Source organism: Nyctibius grandis, chromosome W (assembly GCF_013368605.1).
Source record: "Nyctibius grandis isolate bNycGra1 chromosome W, bNycGra1.pri, whole genome shotgun sequence".
NCBI classification, from domain to species: Eukaryota; Metazoa; Chordata; class Aves; order Nyctibiiformes; family Nyctibiidae; genus Nyctibius; species Nyctibius grandis.
The window spans coordinates 20,214,038-20,233,244 of NC_090694.1; the positions used below are offsets into that span (position 1 = coordinate 20,214,038).

The following is a 19,207-nucleotide window of genomic DNA, read 5'->3' on the forward strand; positions in this document are numbered from 1 at the left end:
TGGATTCAAATACAAAACCATTTACCATTTAAGTCCAAGGCTGAAGTCACAAATTAATGTTCTTTAAACTCTATTCCTAGACTAAATAAAGCTCAAAATTAATACTGCTTGCTTTCACTGTACACATATAGTTCCACAGCATGTTGTAATAGCATTTGGTACAAACTTGTATAAAGTCAATGTTTTAATCACTGGTTGCTGGTGAGATAAGGTCTTAAAAATTCTTTAAGAGTTCGATAGTAATAAGACAGACAGTTAACAGACACACACAAACCAAAAATCATCCAAGCCTAAAAACCGCTGGTTTTCCCAAGGTAAAACACTTCAGTCAATACAGCTGTCAGATATGTTCCCTTGCATTAATGTAACAGAAGGTATAGACTATTAAATTACTGTTCCAATGGGACAATCAGTACAGCAATAAAAACTATTAAAGTCAGTATTTTGATTTTGTTACTCTGTATTTACTGCAAGATGATTGATGCCAAAGAAGTTGTTACCAAAATAAACTGCTCCCTTTAGTTCAAAGTACTGCTGCAATCACAATTAGAACTATGTCCAGTTTTCAAGACCGTACTGGTTATCAGAATTGCTAATCGCACCCTGACTGCCCACATTCTGTACATAACAATCTGGCCATCAGGTACTATCTCAGGTACCCTAGATTACAGAGGTATCTACTCAAATTCATATTTTTAAGTGTACTCTTAAGTTCAGTATTTAAAACTGACTCACTGAAATTAGATCAGAAATCTGATTGTTCTCAGCAGAAATCAAGATTGACCTAATCTAATATTCCTGTTGTAATATTTATGCATTCAACATACAAATGTCTTAAAAGTATGATACTAATTGAAATCAGTTCCAACTTAGCCATGAGAAGTAAAAGTCAGATGAGTGAAATTACCTTCTCACAGTTTTCCAACCTCACAGGGAATACAAGCGATAAACATATGTATCAAAAATCCACCTAGAAGTAATTGAAATAACTGGGACTCACTTTTCATAAACAAAAGAATCCTTAGCTTATTGAAAGTGGATTCAACTGTTTCAATTGAAGTATTCCACAGATTAATGTTTAGTAAAGCTTGCTCTAACAAATAGAAGATGAGTCACAATATACTGCATACAACCACCCTTTGTTAAGCCATCAGCCCTCACAAATCCCAAATTCTTAGCAATGCAATAGATGTGTTTTGTAGCCACTTTTTTTTAACACAATAAATCTTAGCACTAAAAGAGAAGCCATACAGAAGATAACAGAAGTTGTCTCATGCTTCATAGAAAATGTTTGATTAGTTTTAGAAATGCTTATGGTTCACTTGAATATGTTTACAAACAATCATGAAAGATAGTGAACATTTATCAGTCACAGGGTTCATAAGGAGTACCTGTATGTACATTGATAGAAAGTTACAGCTACGTGCAACGGTGCAAGAAACCCAGATTTAACTAGTTAATCCCATGTACCCTAAATCTAAAGCTTAGGTAATAAGTTTCTTAAAAACTGCCTTTTTTCCATAAGCTTCTCTTAACAGATTAAAAAGGAGAATGTTACTTCATCAGCTGAAATAAATTGTAAGTGTTGTAGAATAATTTTAGTTAACTGTATCTTTTAACTGTATTCTGTTGTCTGAATAGTCTTGCTTAGCATCGGTAGTTAAAGTTGCTGAAGCCCTGGGCTGCAACTGTTGCAAACTTTTGAGCCTATCTTGAACTGTTGCTTGGATACATGAAGGAAGGCAGAGACCAGTGCGAACTGGAAGATAAGGAGGCTACAGCTGTTAGAAGAAGCTGTAACTCAGCAGAAGTTGTAACTCTTGCAGATAGGATATTTCACAGCTCCCTTGGAAGACCAAGAATCCAATAAGAAACAAAAGGACCCCAGACTGTTAATTAACGTTGGACCAAGAGGCTCGTGCAGGGCCTGTGAACAGCGTGTGAAGAGCGGGTGCATAGGTTGTAAGGGCATAAATGCCCAGGGGATTTCTTTGTTCTGGGTCCCTCCCCAGAGGCACCCAGCTCGAGCTGTCTTTACAGCTGCATTATTCAAATAAATTATTTCTTTTCCTGGAAATTGGCATCTGAGACTCTGCTTCGGGAAACCTAGGGCAAAGAAATTTCTTTAGCAGTAAAAATATAGCTTATACAGTTAAAATATCTTATAAATACAGTTGAACTGTATAAGCATAAAATCCAAAGCCAGATTCTTACATTAGCTTCAGAGAGGGATAAAAATTAAGACAGCATTGCAACTATTCAAGTGAACCTTGTACTCAGAAGTCCTGAACAGCAATTTCTAGATACCTCTATTTCTGAGACACTGTAGGAGACTAGTTCATTCATCTTAGAAAAGGTATATAGCAGGACAAATAGTTGCGTGATTTCCTGTTCTTAAAACCATTGTTCTTTCTTATTCCTGAGTTTTTAACCCATTATGAGAGGAGCTTCATTTATTGAAAGAAACACATAACAAACTAAGGAGTAACTTATTTAACTTAATTTGTCATACATACAATATATGGTTTGCCAGGAGAACCTCTGAAGGGAAACATGCATGAAGAGCCTGTTTATTTCTGTTTGCATACAGCAAAGTTTGGTTGCTGCTTTTAAGAAAAGCTATGAACTGGGAAGCTACTATCCCATGAATTACACTCAAGTTAGAAAAACAAAGTGGGAATCACAAGTATTTGCAGCAATCACCTGCTAACTCCTAAAGGCATACAAGTTTGGCAAACAAGTATTTGCTGAAACACCCACCAAATATTCACACTAATGAATGTCTCAGCCACCTGAAAGGCCAGAGCTCACAGGAGTTATACACCTGGGCAGATACAATATTTTAATAGCTACCCCACAGCACCAGCTGAGTATTTGGAAAACACAAAGCACCACTTCCATTCAGACCAAAACTAGATCAAAAGTTGTCATATCCTTTTCCTGTAATGTAACAAGTAATCAAATATCCACTCAACACATACACGTAGTTAGGAAGGCAGTTCAAACAATTCCATACATGTACTGGAGTCTATACTCCATACATTCTGGGAAAACTTATGCTTAGTAAGATGCTCGCTTTGGAAGCTACAGTACTGTGTAGACATCTCAATCTTCACATGGAGAACTTAATTATCAGAGTGCGCTATGGTCGATACTGCATTGATGGCGTTTCTGCTGACTCAGCTGTTTCAAGTGATTAGCAAATAGTAGTTGGGAATCAGAAGTGGAGTCAATTCTCTCCAGTCTGATTCTCATGAAAGACAGATGCTGCTTATGTTGTTTTGATCTACTGAGTTATACCTTCTTATACATTTTGAGACCTAGAATTACAGAATCTTACATTCTTTTAATCTCATCTGAGAAAGTCTATGGGGAGGGAACAAGAAGCAAGGAAGGATTTTTCTTGTTCTGCTTCTCCCCACAGTAGAGAACACAAGGTTATTAAACAAATGCTAGAGTGATGTCTGGCCTCATGGAAGTCTATGGTAATTTATGGGATCTTAGTAGCGCCAGGATTTCACACTTAATTTTTCTTCCAAGACTGCCACCTCAAATATACAAACTGTTCCCTTTGCTAGCACAACTGTATTTGTTCAGCATGTATCCTTTATAAAAGGAGGAGACTGGCTGTTTACTTTCATACTCTGATGAAGCTCAATGTCTAGTGGTTAAAAATTCAGGAAAACTTGAAGAAAGGGGATGAATACCAAAAGGAAGTTCAACCCAGTATTTTAAACATGTTTGTCCCATGTCCCATATGGTTTAGTTATACCCTAGTGTTTTACACAAAATAATAACTTCCTTACAAATAGATGAATTAACAATCAATATTTCATTTTTAAGCCGGCTTTCCTTTTTTCTTTGGTGGACCTTTGTAACCTTTGGCCTTTCTTCGCAAGTTTCTCCGATCTACAATGGGTACCTCAATTTCTGCTTCCTCAGAACTGCTATCAGCAGCCCGCTCTGCCACTGTCTGCGTGTACTGATCCGTCTGCTCAGCAGACTCTTCCGAGTGTTCTTCCAACTGGTTCTTCTGTACTTCCTGTCCAGAAGGCTGCTGAAAAGAAACACCCTTGAGTTCAATCACTATCAAAGAGCTCTGACTCAAAGCAACAGGGGCCTCCTGTGAGTTGTGCCCTGCTTCCTCATTTTGATCTTCCACTGAGGAAGCTGTTTTGGGCAATACGTTTTCAGAAATAGATTCTTCTGCTGTTTCAATTACCATAGAGTTGGGCAGGCCATTGTCAGAGGGTTCTTCCTTCAGTGCAGCTGCATTTTCAGTGGATGATGACTTCTTTTCAGATTCTTGGTGGTGTTCTTCAGTGCCCTCCTTCTCTACTGATATGCTTTCTTCAGTCAGCACTTCTGAATCATTTGCATTTAAAACCTGCAGGGGGAGAGGAAGGGTGCCAAAACAATCAAAGGGACAATTAAATGAAGATACAAGAGCCTGAACAACTACTGCCCCTAGCTAGCAACCTCAGAGGCTATTTTGGCATTCAGCATAACTACATGCACAGTCAAAAAAACAGTCCTCTCCTCCTTTTTGCACAAGACTGTCAACTGCATTTGATATCCAGAGTTGTTCTCCTATTTTCAAATTCAAATTATTCAACGGATTATTCAGGTACAGTAAAACATTCTGAAATTAATCCTGGGGAAAAAACAAAGGTGCTTTATTTTAGACAGATACAATTATCATTTTGCTAGCATATAACAATGAGCTTTTGCACTATAAACAAAAACCAGTAAAATCTGTGTTCTAGAAGGGTATTTTACCATTAATGAATTGCTTGTACACTTCACCAGGGCAGAATTACTAGACAAAGTAAGGATGTGGCTTTTCACTCATATCCAACTAATATTTTTAGTGAGAGATAGCTGTTTCATTACTGCCAAGGCAAACTGGAGCAACATAGCTTTCTTTTCAGTATCACATACTTATATGCCCCACTTCTGCATATTAAAACAGAAACATTAGTATATTTTATTTATGGATTTACATCATCTGGCCTAATAATTGTTTCTCCCAAGAATTTCATATGATGGTAGTGGCTACTTTCTATTTGTTACTTAACAAAAGAAAAAACAGCAAGGTTGTTGCGTTTAAGAGGGCTAATTTGGCAGAAACTAAACCCCCTTGCGTTCCAGCTTGTCCTCAGGTATTAAAGGGGCTGGGGGCAGCTGAGCTTAGCCTCTGAGTGATGCCTGATTTGACACCTTAAATTTTGGCTGAGATAGGCCAAAGTCGGCACTATCAGTCCGACTGCGTTCAACAGCTGATATGTTGAACTAACACAGGTCCGGATGCACTAACAGTGCAGGGCCCAGTCACGGTCGATGAACTAACACGGTTCCATCTTATGCCATAAATCTGGGCACATCCACCGAAATAAAATCCTTGCAACCAGTTCCACAGTTAAGGTAATTTATTTGAGCAACAGATACAGATTCTTTTAGATTGCCAGTGATGAATACACTGTCCGCAAAGCACGCTTAGGTACCAAGGTACAGATATATGTTGCAAGATGACTATATAGCGCTACTAATACGATTACAAATACAAGCTTGATTTCTAAGTTTCCTGGGGAAGCACCTGGTATAACCAAGTGTACGAATCTTACCCAAAGGCGTCCCTATGGGTGGGGAAGAGAGGTTCAGCCCATCAACTGATCCCAGAAGTCCGTAGTGATGTCTTCCTGACTTCTCAGTGATGTTATCTTCCCCACCTTGCCTCTTTCTTACAGGCATTTTATATTATTTTCTATGTTTAGGTGGAGCTTGAGTGACTCTAGTCATACATACCTTTATTATTGATTGGTGTAAAATTCTCCTGCTTCAATTTTAAAGGTATAGACTAAGACAAATTCAGAGAGCATGCTCAGGGGCAGAGGGAGGCGGGTAACTTTTGGGATGGAGGTGTGTTTTGGTTAATACCAAAATGAGATTATAATGAGCAAAGTTCATCCACAGGACATGATTTCACCACAGTGACCAGCATTCTGGGTGGAACAGGGTATTATTTCTTATTTGACAATAGCTATGTGATTTATCGGCTACAGGGTACCATGGAGTTCCCGTACCTGCCTCGCTTACACAGAGCCTGGCCATGGTTATCTCCACACCATTCCACCCTCCGTTCTCTCAGAGTCAGCACACCAAGCTCCCTTAGTGCGTGAACATCTAAGAATTCAGGCCAGGTTGCCTGGGGAACCATCATGGTACATGCTGACCACGTCCCACCCTAGATGCTTTCTTAGTTCTGTAAAATGTGGATATAACTTTACTCTCAATAAGTGTGCCTCCAATAATTAGTTTCAGTAAGTTGCCCCTCAGTAGTTACTCCACAAAGGTATATCACTCTGAAGGAAAGACAACTTAACATTTTGTTTCAATTCTCTCACCTCTGATACAGTGTCTTCTGAAGGTTTTGCTGGAGACTCAAGGATTAATGGAACAAACAGCGTCAAGGGTTCTTCTCCTTGACTTTCAGACTGAAATTTTGATTCACCACCTAGAACTTCATTTGCTGTTTCCTCTTCAGCCATAAGTGACGTCTTACCAATTTCTTCTGTTACCTCACCGTTAAGAGGTTCAGATGGAGTTTCCTAAAAATCACATTTCTAAGTCAAGATTATGCCCAACTATTGTTCACAAACACTAGTGGGTGTATCTGTGATCTAAATTTGCAGCTTAATCTGAGAAGCAGCTAGCTCAGGTACCTAGAACGTACTAAGAAGGTATAGCTTAGCGTAGAGTAGCTATCCAACTATTTAACCAGAATATTAGCTTGGTGTGTTGTCAACTGCACTAAGTTTCTGACCATGGCTTACACTGTTAGGAGCCAAGCTGAGTAGTTTTTATGCGACTCACAAGCATACATGCTGTAGTCCTTCCTTGAAACCATACGTTAACAAACCCAACATAGTGTAAGATCCACTTTCTCACCAATAGATAAGAACATAAAACCCTGGAGGTATCGCTAGGCACAGAGGGTACTCCCAGATTTTAACTCAAGCTAGTAACAAGTATTTGTAGATAAAAGTTAGATTTAAAAATCAAACCAGGCAAGCTTTAAGGGAAGAAATAAAGAGAGTCAACGGTAGTCACTGAAACATACCAGCTATTAGCTTCTTCAATAATTTTTTTTAAATTAGAGATACTGGTTCAGATTTTGACCCTACTTCAGTTCTCCACAATATTTGAGTAGGACAAATCAATTAAGAAAGTTAGGTTGATAGACAAGCTAGAAATTCACCTTACTGAAGATCCTATGAACTCTAACATTCAAAATAAGTAAAGGAATATTCTCTGATATTAATTCTATACTAGCTTTAGCTTCTCAAATATACTTCTCAACAAAGCATCAGTACAAAAATCAGAGTTGACAGTCATATGGATCAAGGCAGCAAGGACCATACTTAACAAACTGTAGTTGTATTCCAAATTTCTTATCTGCTATCGCTATCACATCTAGCTCACCTCCTTCTCACTCCATTTCTCAGGGAGTGATGCATGTAACTCCATTTCTGATACAGATTGGTCCTCGTTTTCAGCAATCATTTCCTCGTCATTCTCAACAGCATTCTCATTAGGTTCTTCTATTAAGTCTTCAGAGCTTTCAAATGTGTGGGCAGGAAGTTCCAGCCTGCAGCAGGTATTAAGATATATCCTTTAAGACTTTTAGATTAAAACATAATTTTGGTGATCTCAGCAGCAGGGAAATTCTTTCATGACCAAATTTAAACTGCTATATCAATATCACATACTTGCCATAGGAAATACGAATCCAGAAAACTAAATACATCTAAAAACAGCTAACTCCTAATTAGGAAAAAATACATTAACTAAACAAAATTGCTGTGACAATTATAAAACGAAGACATCTATCCCATTTCCATTTTATGTGAATAAGAGTCAGAAATGTGTTTGTTATTTTAAATTTAGAAAGCAGTAATCAATTAACATAATTTGGAAGCCACAAAGGGGTGAGAAAGCAAGCAACTTCTCCTAGCCTCACTGAAGAAGCAGTTTAAAATTATGGAGCTATATAAGCAAATATACTTGTATAATTATTGAATATACATATATTATGTGTATGCGAGCTCAGCTCGCTCCCTGAAATGCCTATACGCCAATGCACGCAGCATGGGGAATAAACAGGAGGAGTTGGAAATCCATGTTCGGTCGGGGGGTTATGATCTAGTGGCAATTATAGAGACTTGGTGGGATGCCTCGCATGACTGGAATGTGGTCATGGATGGCTATGTCCTGTTCAGGAAAGACAGGCCGCTAAGGAGAGGTGGTGGAGTTGCTCTTTATGTGAGTGAGCAGCTAGAATGTATTGAATTCTATCCAGGGGCGGATCAGGAGCGAGTTGAGAGTTTGTGGGTGTGAATTAAGGGGCAGGCTGGCAGGGGTGATACTGTTGTGGGTGTCTATTACAGGCCACTGGATCAGGATGAGGAGGGTGATGAGGCCTTCTACAGGCAGCTGAGAGCAGTCTCTCAATTACAGGGCCTGGTTGTCATGGGGGATTTCAACTACCCTGATATTTGCTGGAAGGCCTACTCAGCCAGCCATCCTCAGTCCAGGAGGTTCCTCCAGTGCATTGATGATAACTTTCTGATGCAAATGGTGGATGAGCCAACTAGGAGAGGAGAGCTGCTGGATCTTATCCTCACTAACAAGGAGGGTCTGGTTGAAGAGGTGAAGGTTGAGGGCAGCCTTGGTTGTAGTGACCATGAGATGGTAGAGTTCAGGATCTCATGTGGCAGGAACAGAATAGCTAGCAGAATCACAACCCTGGACTTCAGGAGGGCCAACTTTGGCCTTTTCAAGCAATTGCTAGGGGAAATCCCATGGGACAGGGTACTAGAAGGTAAGGGGGCTCAAGATAGTTGGTTAGCATTCAAGGACTGCTTCTTCCGAGCTCAAGATCAGAGCATCCCAGCAGGTAGGAAGTCAAGGAAGGGTACCAGGAGACCTGCATGGTTAAGCAGGGAACTGCTGGGCAAACTCAAGTGGAAGAAGAGAGTGTACAGATCATGGAAGGAGGGGCTGGCCACTTGGGAGGAATATAAGTCTGTTGTCAGAGGATGTAGGGAGGCAACTAGGAAAGCTAAGGCCTCCTTGGAATTAAACCTTGCAAGAGAGGTCAAGGACAACAGAAAGGGCTTCTTCAAATACATTGCAGGTAAAGCCAACACTAGAGGCAATGTAGGCCCACTGATGAATGAGGTGGGGGCCCTGGAGACAGAGGATAAAAAGAAGGCGGAGTTACTGAATGCCTTCTTTGCCTCTGTCTATACTGCTGGAGGCTGTCCTGAGGAGCCCCGGACCTCTGAGGCCCCAGAGGAAGTCACGATAGAGGAAGAATATGCCTTGGTTGATGAGGGCTGGGTCAGGGACCAATTAAGCAACCTGGACATCCATAAATCCATGGGCCCTGATGGGATGCACCCGTGGGTGCTGAGGGAGCTGGCGGAAGTCATTGCTAGGCCACTCTCCATCATCTTTGCTAAGTCGTGGGCAACGGGAGAGGTGCCTGAGGACTGGAGGAAAGCGAATGTCACTCCAGTCTTCAAAAAGGGCAAGAAGGAGGACCCGGGTAACTATAGACCGGTCAGCCTCACCTCCATCCCCGGAAAGGTGATGGAACAACTTGTTCTTGGTGCTGTCTCTAGGCACATCAAGGAGAGGGGGATCATTAGGGGCAGTCAACATGGCTTCACCAAGGGGAAGTCATGCTTAACCAACTTGATAGCCTTTTATGAGGACGTAACCCGGTGGATAGATGATGGTAAAGCTGTGGATGTGGTCTATCTTGATTTCAGTAAAGCGTTTGACACGGTCTCCCGCAGCATCCTCGCAGCTAAACTGAGGAAGTGTGGTCTGGATGATCGGGTAGTGAGGTGGATTGTGAACTGGCTGAAGGAAAGAAGCCAGAGAGTGGTGGTCAATGGGACAGAGTCCAGTTGGAGGCCTGTGTCTAGCGGAGTCCCTCAAGGGTCGGTACTGGGACCAGTACTAGTCAATATATTCATTAATGACTTGGATGAGGGAATAGAGTGCACTGTTAGCAAGTTCGCTGATGACACAAAACTGGGAGGAGTGGCTGACGCACCGGAAGGCTGCGCAGCCATTCAGAGGGACCTGGACAGGCTGGAGAGTTGGGCGGGGAGAAACTTAATGAAATATAACAAGGGCAAGTGTAGAGCCCTGCATCTGGGCAAGAACAACCCCATGTATGAGTACAAGTTGGGGACAGACCTGTTGGAGACCAGCGTAGGGGAAAGGGACCTGGGGGTCCTAGTGGACAGCAGGATGACCATGAGCCAGCAATGTGCCCTTGGAGCCAAGAAGGCCAATGGCATCCTGGGGTGTATTCGAAGGGGTGTGGTTAGCAGGTCAAGAGAGGTTCTCCTCCCCCTCTACTCTGCCCTGGTGAGGCTGCATCTGGAATATTGTGTCCAGTTCTGGGCCCCTCAGTTCAAGAAGGACAGGGAACTGCTAGAGAGAGTCCAGCGCAGAGCCACAAAGATGATTAAGGGGGTGGAACATCTCCCTTATGAGGAGAGGCTGAGGGAGCTGGGTCTCTTTAGCTTAGAGAAGAGGAGACTGAGGGGTGACCTCATTAATGGTTATAAATATGTAAAGGGCAAGTGTCAAGAGGATGGAGCCAGGCTCTTCTCAGTGACATCCCTTGACAGGACAAGGGGCAATGGGTGCAAGCTGGAACACAGGAGGTTCCACTTAAATATGAGGAAAAACTTCTTTACGGTGAGGGTGACCAAACACTGGAACAGGCTGCCCAGAGAGGTTGTGGAGTCTCCTTCTCTGGAGACATTCAAAACCTGCCTGGACGCGTTCCTGTGTGATATGGTCTAGGTAATCCTGCTCCGGCAGGGGGAGTGGACTATATGATCTTTCAAGGTCCCTTCCAATCCCTAACATTCTGTGATTACAAAGACCATGACTGGAAAAGAATTTAAGGTGATAAACACATCAAGGCTGAAGAAGATTCAATCAGTTTGCTGGTTTTGGCTGAGACAGAGTTGATTTTCTTCATAGTAGCTAGCATGGGGCTATGTTTTAGATTTGTGCTGAAAACAGTGTTGATAATACAGGGATGGTTTCGTTAATGCTGAGCAGTGCTTACACATCGAGTCAAGGCCTTTTCTGCTTCTCACACCACTCCACCAGCAAATAGGCTGGGGGTGCACAAAAAGTTGAGAGGGGACACAGCTGGGACAGCTGACCCCAACTGCCCAAAGGGATATTCCATACCATATGACATCATGCTCAGCATATAAAGCTGGGGGAAGAAGAAGGAAGGGAGGGACGTTCGGAGTGATGGCGTTTGCCTTCACAAGTAACCATTATGTGTGATGGAGCCCTGCTTTCATGGAGATGGCTGAACACCTGCCTGCTGATGGGAAGTAGTGAATGAATTCCTTGTTTTGCTTTGCTTGCGTGCATGGCTTTTGCTTTACCTATTAAACTGTCTTTATCTCAACCCACGAGTTTTCTCACTTTTACCCTTCCGATTCTCTCCCCCCTCCCACCAGGGGGGAGTGCACGAGTGGCTGCGTGGTGTTTAGTTGCTGTCTGGGGTTAAACCACGACAATCAGCTAGAGATTAAATTAGCAAAAAGCTAAAGCTCTGATGCACCTGATAGGTAGTAACACCATCTCAAACATTCCGTTCTCATTTTTGAGGTGATAAAACTTAGATGTACTGGAAGTATTATACACAATCAAAGAAAAAGGTACACACAATAGATTTGCAGAAGGCTGCTTCACAATCTCATAATAAAGGCAGTATTGGAGGTTTTTATCCCAGGTGCCAGTCTTGAGATGAAGGCACTCCAGAGGAGAAAGTCCCTCACAGAAGACCCTGCTGCATTTGCTAATGTGCATGGAAGGGAAGAATCAAGCTGATATCCTGCCCTGTTGCCATCAGGATTCACTGTAGCTCTGCTCATGAGTGCCATGTTACACATCTTGTTCAGAGGAGTAGTGGCACCTTGTTGACTCCACCTTGCAAGGGCCAAAATACTGATGTTCACGAACAGGCTAGTCCTCTCACATACCAACTAGCCAATTAGTAGTAACAGCAAAGAATTTCTCAGCCTGTGGCAGAGTCAAATCATGCCATTTGGCCTGTTCTGAAGCAGCTTAGGGCAGCCCACTGACAGTGCAAGACAGCAGTGCTGTATCTCTGTAGTTCCACAGAGTGATTTAAATGCAAAAATTAGGCTGCAGCTAGCTCAAGAACTCAGCCTCACAGGAAAAAAAAACAACAAAAAACAAAACCTAATTTTATCTGTTTAAAGAAAGCTAATGGAACAATTTTGAGGGATTTCCTAGAAAATAATCATGTCATCTTCACTTCCCAAAAAGAGGGTTTGTGGTTGGTTGTTTGTTGGGGGTGAGGATTATTTTGGGTTTGATTGATTGATTGTTTAAGAGAATGAGACACAGAGAGAGAGAAGCAGTGTGAGTCTATGAGTGTACATATACCCACACACAGGAAGGGGGAGGAAGGAGCTATTTATTTATTTATTTTAAATAAGCACAGTTCTGCTTTCTGGATGGAAGCCAGTGCAAATCAGTACTTCAGGCCCTGTCTTGTATGAACTGTTATAGAACACGTGGTACAATTCTTCACATCCCCACTTGACAGTTATTACACAAGATAACATTCTTTAAACTGGAGATGACTTTTTTTTTTAAGGATGTAAGTTTGGATATGATGGTTTTAAATCAGAATTTGTCTAAACAAAGGGTTTTACTTTGAAGACGGGTGGCTCCCTGTAACTCTTTTGTTATTAAGTGACAAGCAGTAACCAGCTCCCAAACTAAACAGTCAGGCTTTATTTTACTGTAATATGCCACAATAACAAGAGCTCAGGAAGGGACCTCTCTGCAAAGATCACACATAGTATTTGTGGATACATGTACAGTTATATTATTGCAAGAAACTATGCTGTATGAATACAGATGGTTTTACCTTAATGCAGACTCAGTTATAACAGAACATATCCCCTTGTACATACACCCTCAGTCCTCAATGTTTTCCTATTGTTATTTCCAATATCTACTGAACTTTCAGAGACACCATTTTGGTGCAGTCACTCTTCAGGTGATGTCTCAATGTCCTTTCTCACAGCAGGCTTTATTTTCAGTAATTTTAAAATCAAGCACTCAGAGTAGGAAAAAAGGAGAATAAATACCAATTAGCACACTGGGAGACACTGCTGCATTTGTGACTGCCCAAGCAACAAAATGAGAAATAATCAATGAAATATGGGCTCCTTTACCTGCTTTCTGACACATAAAGAATATTTTCCTCATTTCTTTGGGAAGTTTCAGGTTCAGATTCCTGGCTATTTTTTCCTATCCTGAGGCATTTTAAATGACTGCTTCGTGTCCGAATGGAAACGGGAGTTATGTCAGGGTCTTAGGAAAAAAAACAAAATAAATGCAAGTGAACAAATGTAGTCTGTAAGATCTGCACGCATTCCCCCCCCCAAGTTTCATTAAAGCGACTGAGTGCAAGTAAAACATTTCACTGTGGTACTTATTTTCTGAATATACATGCATAGTCTCTTTACCAAGACTCATAACAATTTTATCTGAAGATCTCAAAATGTTTATGAGTTGAGCCTCAGCACCTTAGAGGAAGGCATGTTTTTTTTATACACTTTGCAGATGAATACTCTAAGCTTGAAAGCAGCAAAAGAGCCTGCTAGTCTACTAATCCACAGTAATCACAATATTGATAATTAAGGTTATTTTTACCTTCAGATGTGCTTGCATGGACATCTATTGATTCTTTACCTTTTTGAGAGTCAGCCTGTAAAGCAAAAGCAAGGCTAATGTTATTCCAAAAACTTCTGAATTGATTGAAATATACCTTCATCTCCCTACCTGTGGTTCCATCTTTCTAAAGCACTATTTCATAGTAATGATCCCATGGAAGAGCAGCTATAACCATTCTTAATTTAAGATACTTATATGTATGTATCTTATCTCTCAACAGATTAAATATTTTTTATCATCTTTACTACAAGCATGAATATTTTTTTCTGCATTTTACTTCTGGCCTCAACATAGAAGATAAGACTTGAAAGTAACCTGACATTATAAACAACGCTACCAAGTTTTTTCCTAACCATTCAGTTTATAACAGTTTTTTCTTTTTTTTTCCTTTTTGTATAAACCCAAGGGACTGTAGTACAGTAGTTGACAAAATTTATCAGAACAGTTTTATTTTTATACTTGTATTCTATTTTGCAGTGTTATTTTTACTGTGGCATGCAATAAAATATGGCAGCCCATGGGTTATCTTAAAAGAAAAAAAAAAAGAAAGATCAGACAAGAAGAAAAAAACCCCAGAACTTAGTGATTCAGCAGTAATGCAGGTTACATGCAGAGTCAGCACAAGAGGCTGCTTATGTCAGAGCTCTTTTGCCTCTTGTTCTTCCCCACCACCCCATTATTTCCATTTTTTCCTGCAAGTTAGCTGAGGACTCAGTGGTCAAGCACTTGATACTCTGAAGTGGGTGCAAGCTATACACATTAAAATAAAAGTATGCACATCGCTCTTTCTTAGCTGCTGTAAGTAATCTGGAAGTGGCAATAACCAACATCCAGGTGTTCTGCCACCTTTTCAGCCTCACTTCCAGTACTACCCAAGAAGGCCAGAAACAAGTGGCCATATCTACATTCTGGTGCCTGAAATAGTTTCAAGTAAGCTTTAAATACATAAGACTTTGTAGGCTAATGATAAATCATTCTAGCATCAAAACACACAAAAATAGGGAGCACTAAGAGAAAGATGAAAATGTAATTTGGGGAATGTTTTTTTCTGGTTTGGAGGAAGGTGAGGTGTTTTATTTTGTTTAGTGGTCCAACAATTTTCAAAGCGTTGCAGAACTCGTTACAGATAGTGCAGGTGCCAAGAAGAGAGCTGCCAGCAATTCTACCAAGCTATGAGGAGTTGGAGCACTTTGGTATCTACCATCTTCCTCTTCTGGAAGATGGCAAGAGACAGGGCTTGAGTTCTTAACTCAGCCACAAAAACTGTAAAAACTACTAATATCCCTCTGCTATTTTCTCTAAGTATATCCATGTAGCTCTACAACCAAAACATGCATTTTTTGAGATAGTTTTGCTGATGTTATCATTATTGGAATCTGAATCTAGAACTCAGTGATGATGCTCAAGACACTGTTACAAATTAAAGATAAGAGTTGTTGCTTCTGATCATTTAGAGACTAAAGCCATCACTATTTGCTGTCAGTTTTGCTTTGGGAAATGCTAATTTTCTCAACTGGGAAAAGGGACATTTGATTTACATTTCAAATCTAAAGTTTAGATACGAAGAGCTGAGAGTACCGATTCAACCATTATTTCCTATTTTTAATTAAAGCATTGACTTCTATGAGAGCATGGTCATGTCAATACTACAGACAGTCTTGAAGCACACAAATCCATCCTCACTGTATTTGGAGTTACAAGTTTTTCCTCAAGCACATTCTGTGTGGCCTCAGAACACAAATGAGATAGAGGAACAGCTTCATAATATTCGAAGACACAAATATATTCATGACCACATATCCATATGTAGCTGAAATCTGGTTGAGACTTCAAATATGTAGAAAGCAAGCTGCAGTCCTCCTATACAGTCAATGTATATATAACTCAATGCAAACTAAACACTTTCTATTGTATTGAACTGTGATGTGAATGTGCACTTCTGTAAACACTTTTCCTCATTCTCTCCACTCTTACGATGACTCTACTGTTCAACAGCCTTTCTAGACAGTTTAATCTCAGAGCCAGTTGAAATACTCTCCTTCTCTAAGCTGCTAGCAAACAGCTCAAATTACTAGACCCTGAAAGGTGTGACAGACCCCTCTACATTCATGGGACACCCCCCCTCCAAAAAGTGTATTTTTTAACCCAGCTTAGTCATTGGTGTTACATCAGTGGGAAGCATAACATCCACCCAAAAAGTAACAAAAGCATTTGTCTTTTATATATAGTGCACACTTGAGCCAATTCAATTATAATGAGGTGGACAAAAAGCATTTCTTATATTTTATGTTTTTTTTAGTAACAAAGCAATCAAAAAAAGAGGTCTCTCTTTCTGGTGATACCTCTGACAGAACCATGGGTTCTGTCAGACTGGCTGCCACTTTGTCTAAAGTGAAGGGATAGGAAAAGTACAAGCTCTCTGCATAACCCAGGACTATTCTTTGAGAACTTGAAATATAAATATCAAGCAAGCATAACATACAGTTGATCAAATGTACTAATCTGCTGAAAACCTACATTTTTTAATTTCACAAATGTATTCTTTTGTAGAAATTAAAAATATTTACTTTATATAAAGAACAGGTAATTAAAGTCAGAAGAATAGGACAAGATACATTATATGATTATAGAAAACTCTTAAAAGCTCTCAAGCCTTTTTAATATATAGAAAACAGCCTGTGTACCTACACTTAGCTGTGTTTCTAGCTCAGTCTTTTGTCCACTTGCTTCAGATTCTGCTGCAGACTGTCGAAAATAATCCTCTGCTTGGAAACTTGCATTTTCTTTCTGAGAGACCTCTGCTGTTAAGATTTAAAAGAGGAAACGGGGAAAAGGAAAATTATAGTACCTTTATATAACAATTAACCATTCCAAATATGATCTCACTGATCTCAGGACAAATAAAAATCTTTCTGCTAGTTTCCATGGGTAGTGTTCACAGAAGTCACTGTTGAACAAACACTCTACAGTACAACTTTTACCAAGTGTCAGAAAACAAAACAAAGCATCCATACCTGCAATTTTGAGCTTTTCCCTTTGCAATACAGTGGTAATAGGTGTTCTCTGGAACCAGTGTCCTGCTCCCTCCACTTCCCACAAAAGGTCATGATTCCCAGTGTACTTCTCAAAATAGTGCTTACAAGCTGAACAAAGATAAGAAAAAACACACTATATATACTATATACTCATCTATACCTCAGTTTTAAAGTTTATCTGAAATCAAATTCATTTGCAATCTTCCATCATACACATAAACCACCACAGAAAGAACTGTTCAACAAAACAGTTCAGTCTGAAATAAACAAATATTGCTTTACCCTACCTAGTCATCCTTCTCAATAAATCCTCTCTTCAGGTTTAAACACTTTCCATTATTATCTTAAACTGCAAACAAAGATAGCTGGGATTTTTTTCTTCTCTAAGCACCCACTTTGGAGTTTTACAACTTCACTGGTCACTGTCCCTGCCAATCACAAGATCTAACCAGAATAGAAAGACTCTTAGAGGATGTAGTCAAGTGATTTTTGTCACCTTGTGTTATTATAGGCATTTGTGAAAAGCACTCTTTGGGAACATGAACACATTGCCATTGCATGGTTTATCATCCACTCACTGTTCACTTTTGGAATGTTCTCTGCTGTCCCTCCACTTCTTTCCTCTCAATACAGATACTAAACATCCACGTAGAGAGGAATGTTTTGATGTTATTCTGTAGTAGCTACCAGGAAAACTACCATTTTTCACCTGATTCACTACTGATGCATAATCTCAGTGGAGAAGATCCCTGCCATATCATTCCTTGGCCAGGGAAATTGATTAGTCATTAAATTCTGTTCAAGACAGTTTGCTAGTTGAAGCCTAACAAACCAGGTCTAGACAGATCCAACAGCAGACAGTGGTACTTGGAAAAGCAGAAAATTTCCAGTGCCTAAGTAAGAAGGCCAGATGAAAATGTTAATAGAAGGAAGCCTGACAGATGGCCCGAGAGTAGGCCTCGAGAAACTAGACAAAGGAAATGCTTCTTGCCTGAACACAGTCCCAAGCAACATCGTTTCAAAAATGTGTGTCATTTCCTAGCTGACATAACCCTCTGGGGTTGTTAATGGAAGAGCCATAAGTGTTTTCCTTGTACATTAGAACTGTGCTTTCTCATACCCAAGTTAAAACATAGCCTAGTATGTCCACTTGACCAGAAGTTCTGAGAAAGCATTAATTAAATGACCTTGTGAAGCTTAGGAATGAGCAAGAAAAAGGTGCTACAAAGAAGATTTACCTTAGGAGATCATACATAGAAACACCTCAGCCCACTCTGGAGGGGGGGAAATATATAGCGGTAAACTGCACAGTAGCAGAAAGCCAACAGAGATCCAATAATCTAACCTCACACAGAGGATTAAAATCTAATCAGGAAATACTTCACCATCTTCAACAAATCAGGATTTTTAACCTTCACTGAAGAGCGGGAAATTTAATAGAAATACTGAGGATGCAACCACAAACATGGAGCTTGAACAACAGCACTCATTTGGACATGTAAAGAAAGCATAAAGAAGATCAAAAGAATAAATCAAAGAGCTTGCCTATGTACACGAAGGATGAGAGTGGGTATCGTAGGCCAAGAGTGTCTTCAGTAAAGGAATCCACAAAGTCTTCCAACATGATTAGCCCAAAGTCTTTCCCACGATGTTTCTTTCTTACAAACATTGTGTCTAGCACTGGCAGCTGATAACTCTGAGTAAGAGAAAAGCTACAAATACTTCCTGAAATAACAGGGGGGGAATCCATCAGTACTTCAGCATTGACATGTTGCCACATGAATTTTAGCATATTCAAATAAAGACGTTCATAATTTATAAAAAATATATCAAACTATATAATAAGTCATATAAAGTTAGATTAAAGTTATAAAAATAATTTATAATATTCATTAAAAATAAATAATTGCTATCAGACATTTATTGGCTCTTTGGGCAGGCTTCATAATGTTGCCAAGATATATCATAGATTAATATGTTAGAAAGAGTCTGCTAAAGCAGTCTGGTAGTACCAGAAAAGAATAGCAGAGAGAGAGAGAAAAGGCTCACTTTGAAATCTCACTATACAATTCCATAGGAAAACCATACTAAAAATGAAGCTGAAAAAAGAAGGAGGGAAAAGGAGACAATAAAATTCCTGAATTGCACTTTTATGTAGATTATATAACTCCTCAGGACAAATATGAAGACTAAAATTCAGCCCTTATTTAAGGACTGAGACAATAATTCAATTTTTTTAAATGAAACCACAAAAAAATCCTAGGATGCTTTACACTGAAATTCTCCCATAAATAATACATTATCCATAATTAAATGAAGATGAAACAGACTGTCACAACACATAT

General features: G+C 39.9%; 1 protein-coding gene across 1 annotated transcript in view; it reads right to left on the minus strand.

Annotated features, from left to right (window-relative positions):
• Nucleotides 1-3,838: 3,838 nt before the first annotated feature.
• Nucleotides 3,839-19,207, minus strand: part of LOC137675786 (soluble lamin-associated protein of 75 kDa-like) — a 33,144-nt gene continuing 17,775 nt past the window's right edge. Inside the window, exons 5-13 of the mRNA XM_068422002.1 lie at nt 18,408-18,587; nt 16,842-16,970; nt 16,516-16,628; nt 13,807-13,861; nt 13,326-13,464; nt 7,483-7,648; nt 6,405-6,608; nt 5,060-5,062; nt 3,839-4,387 (exon numbers count right to left, since the gene is read on the minus strand). Of these exons, the coding sequence (XP_068278103.1) occupies nt 3,839-4,387; nt 5,060-5,062; nt 6,405-6,608; nt 7,483-7,648; nt 13,326-13,464; nt 13,807-13,861; nt 16,516-16,628; nt 16,842-16,970; nt 18,408-18,587 (1,538 nt within the window). The remainder of the gene's footprint in view (nt 4,388-5,059; nt 5,063-6,404; nt 6,609-7,482; nt 7,649-13,325; nt 13,465-13,806; nt 13,862-16,515; nt 16,629-16,841; nt 16,971-18,407; nt 18,588-19,207) is intronic.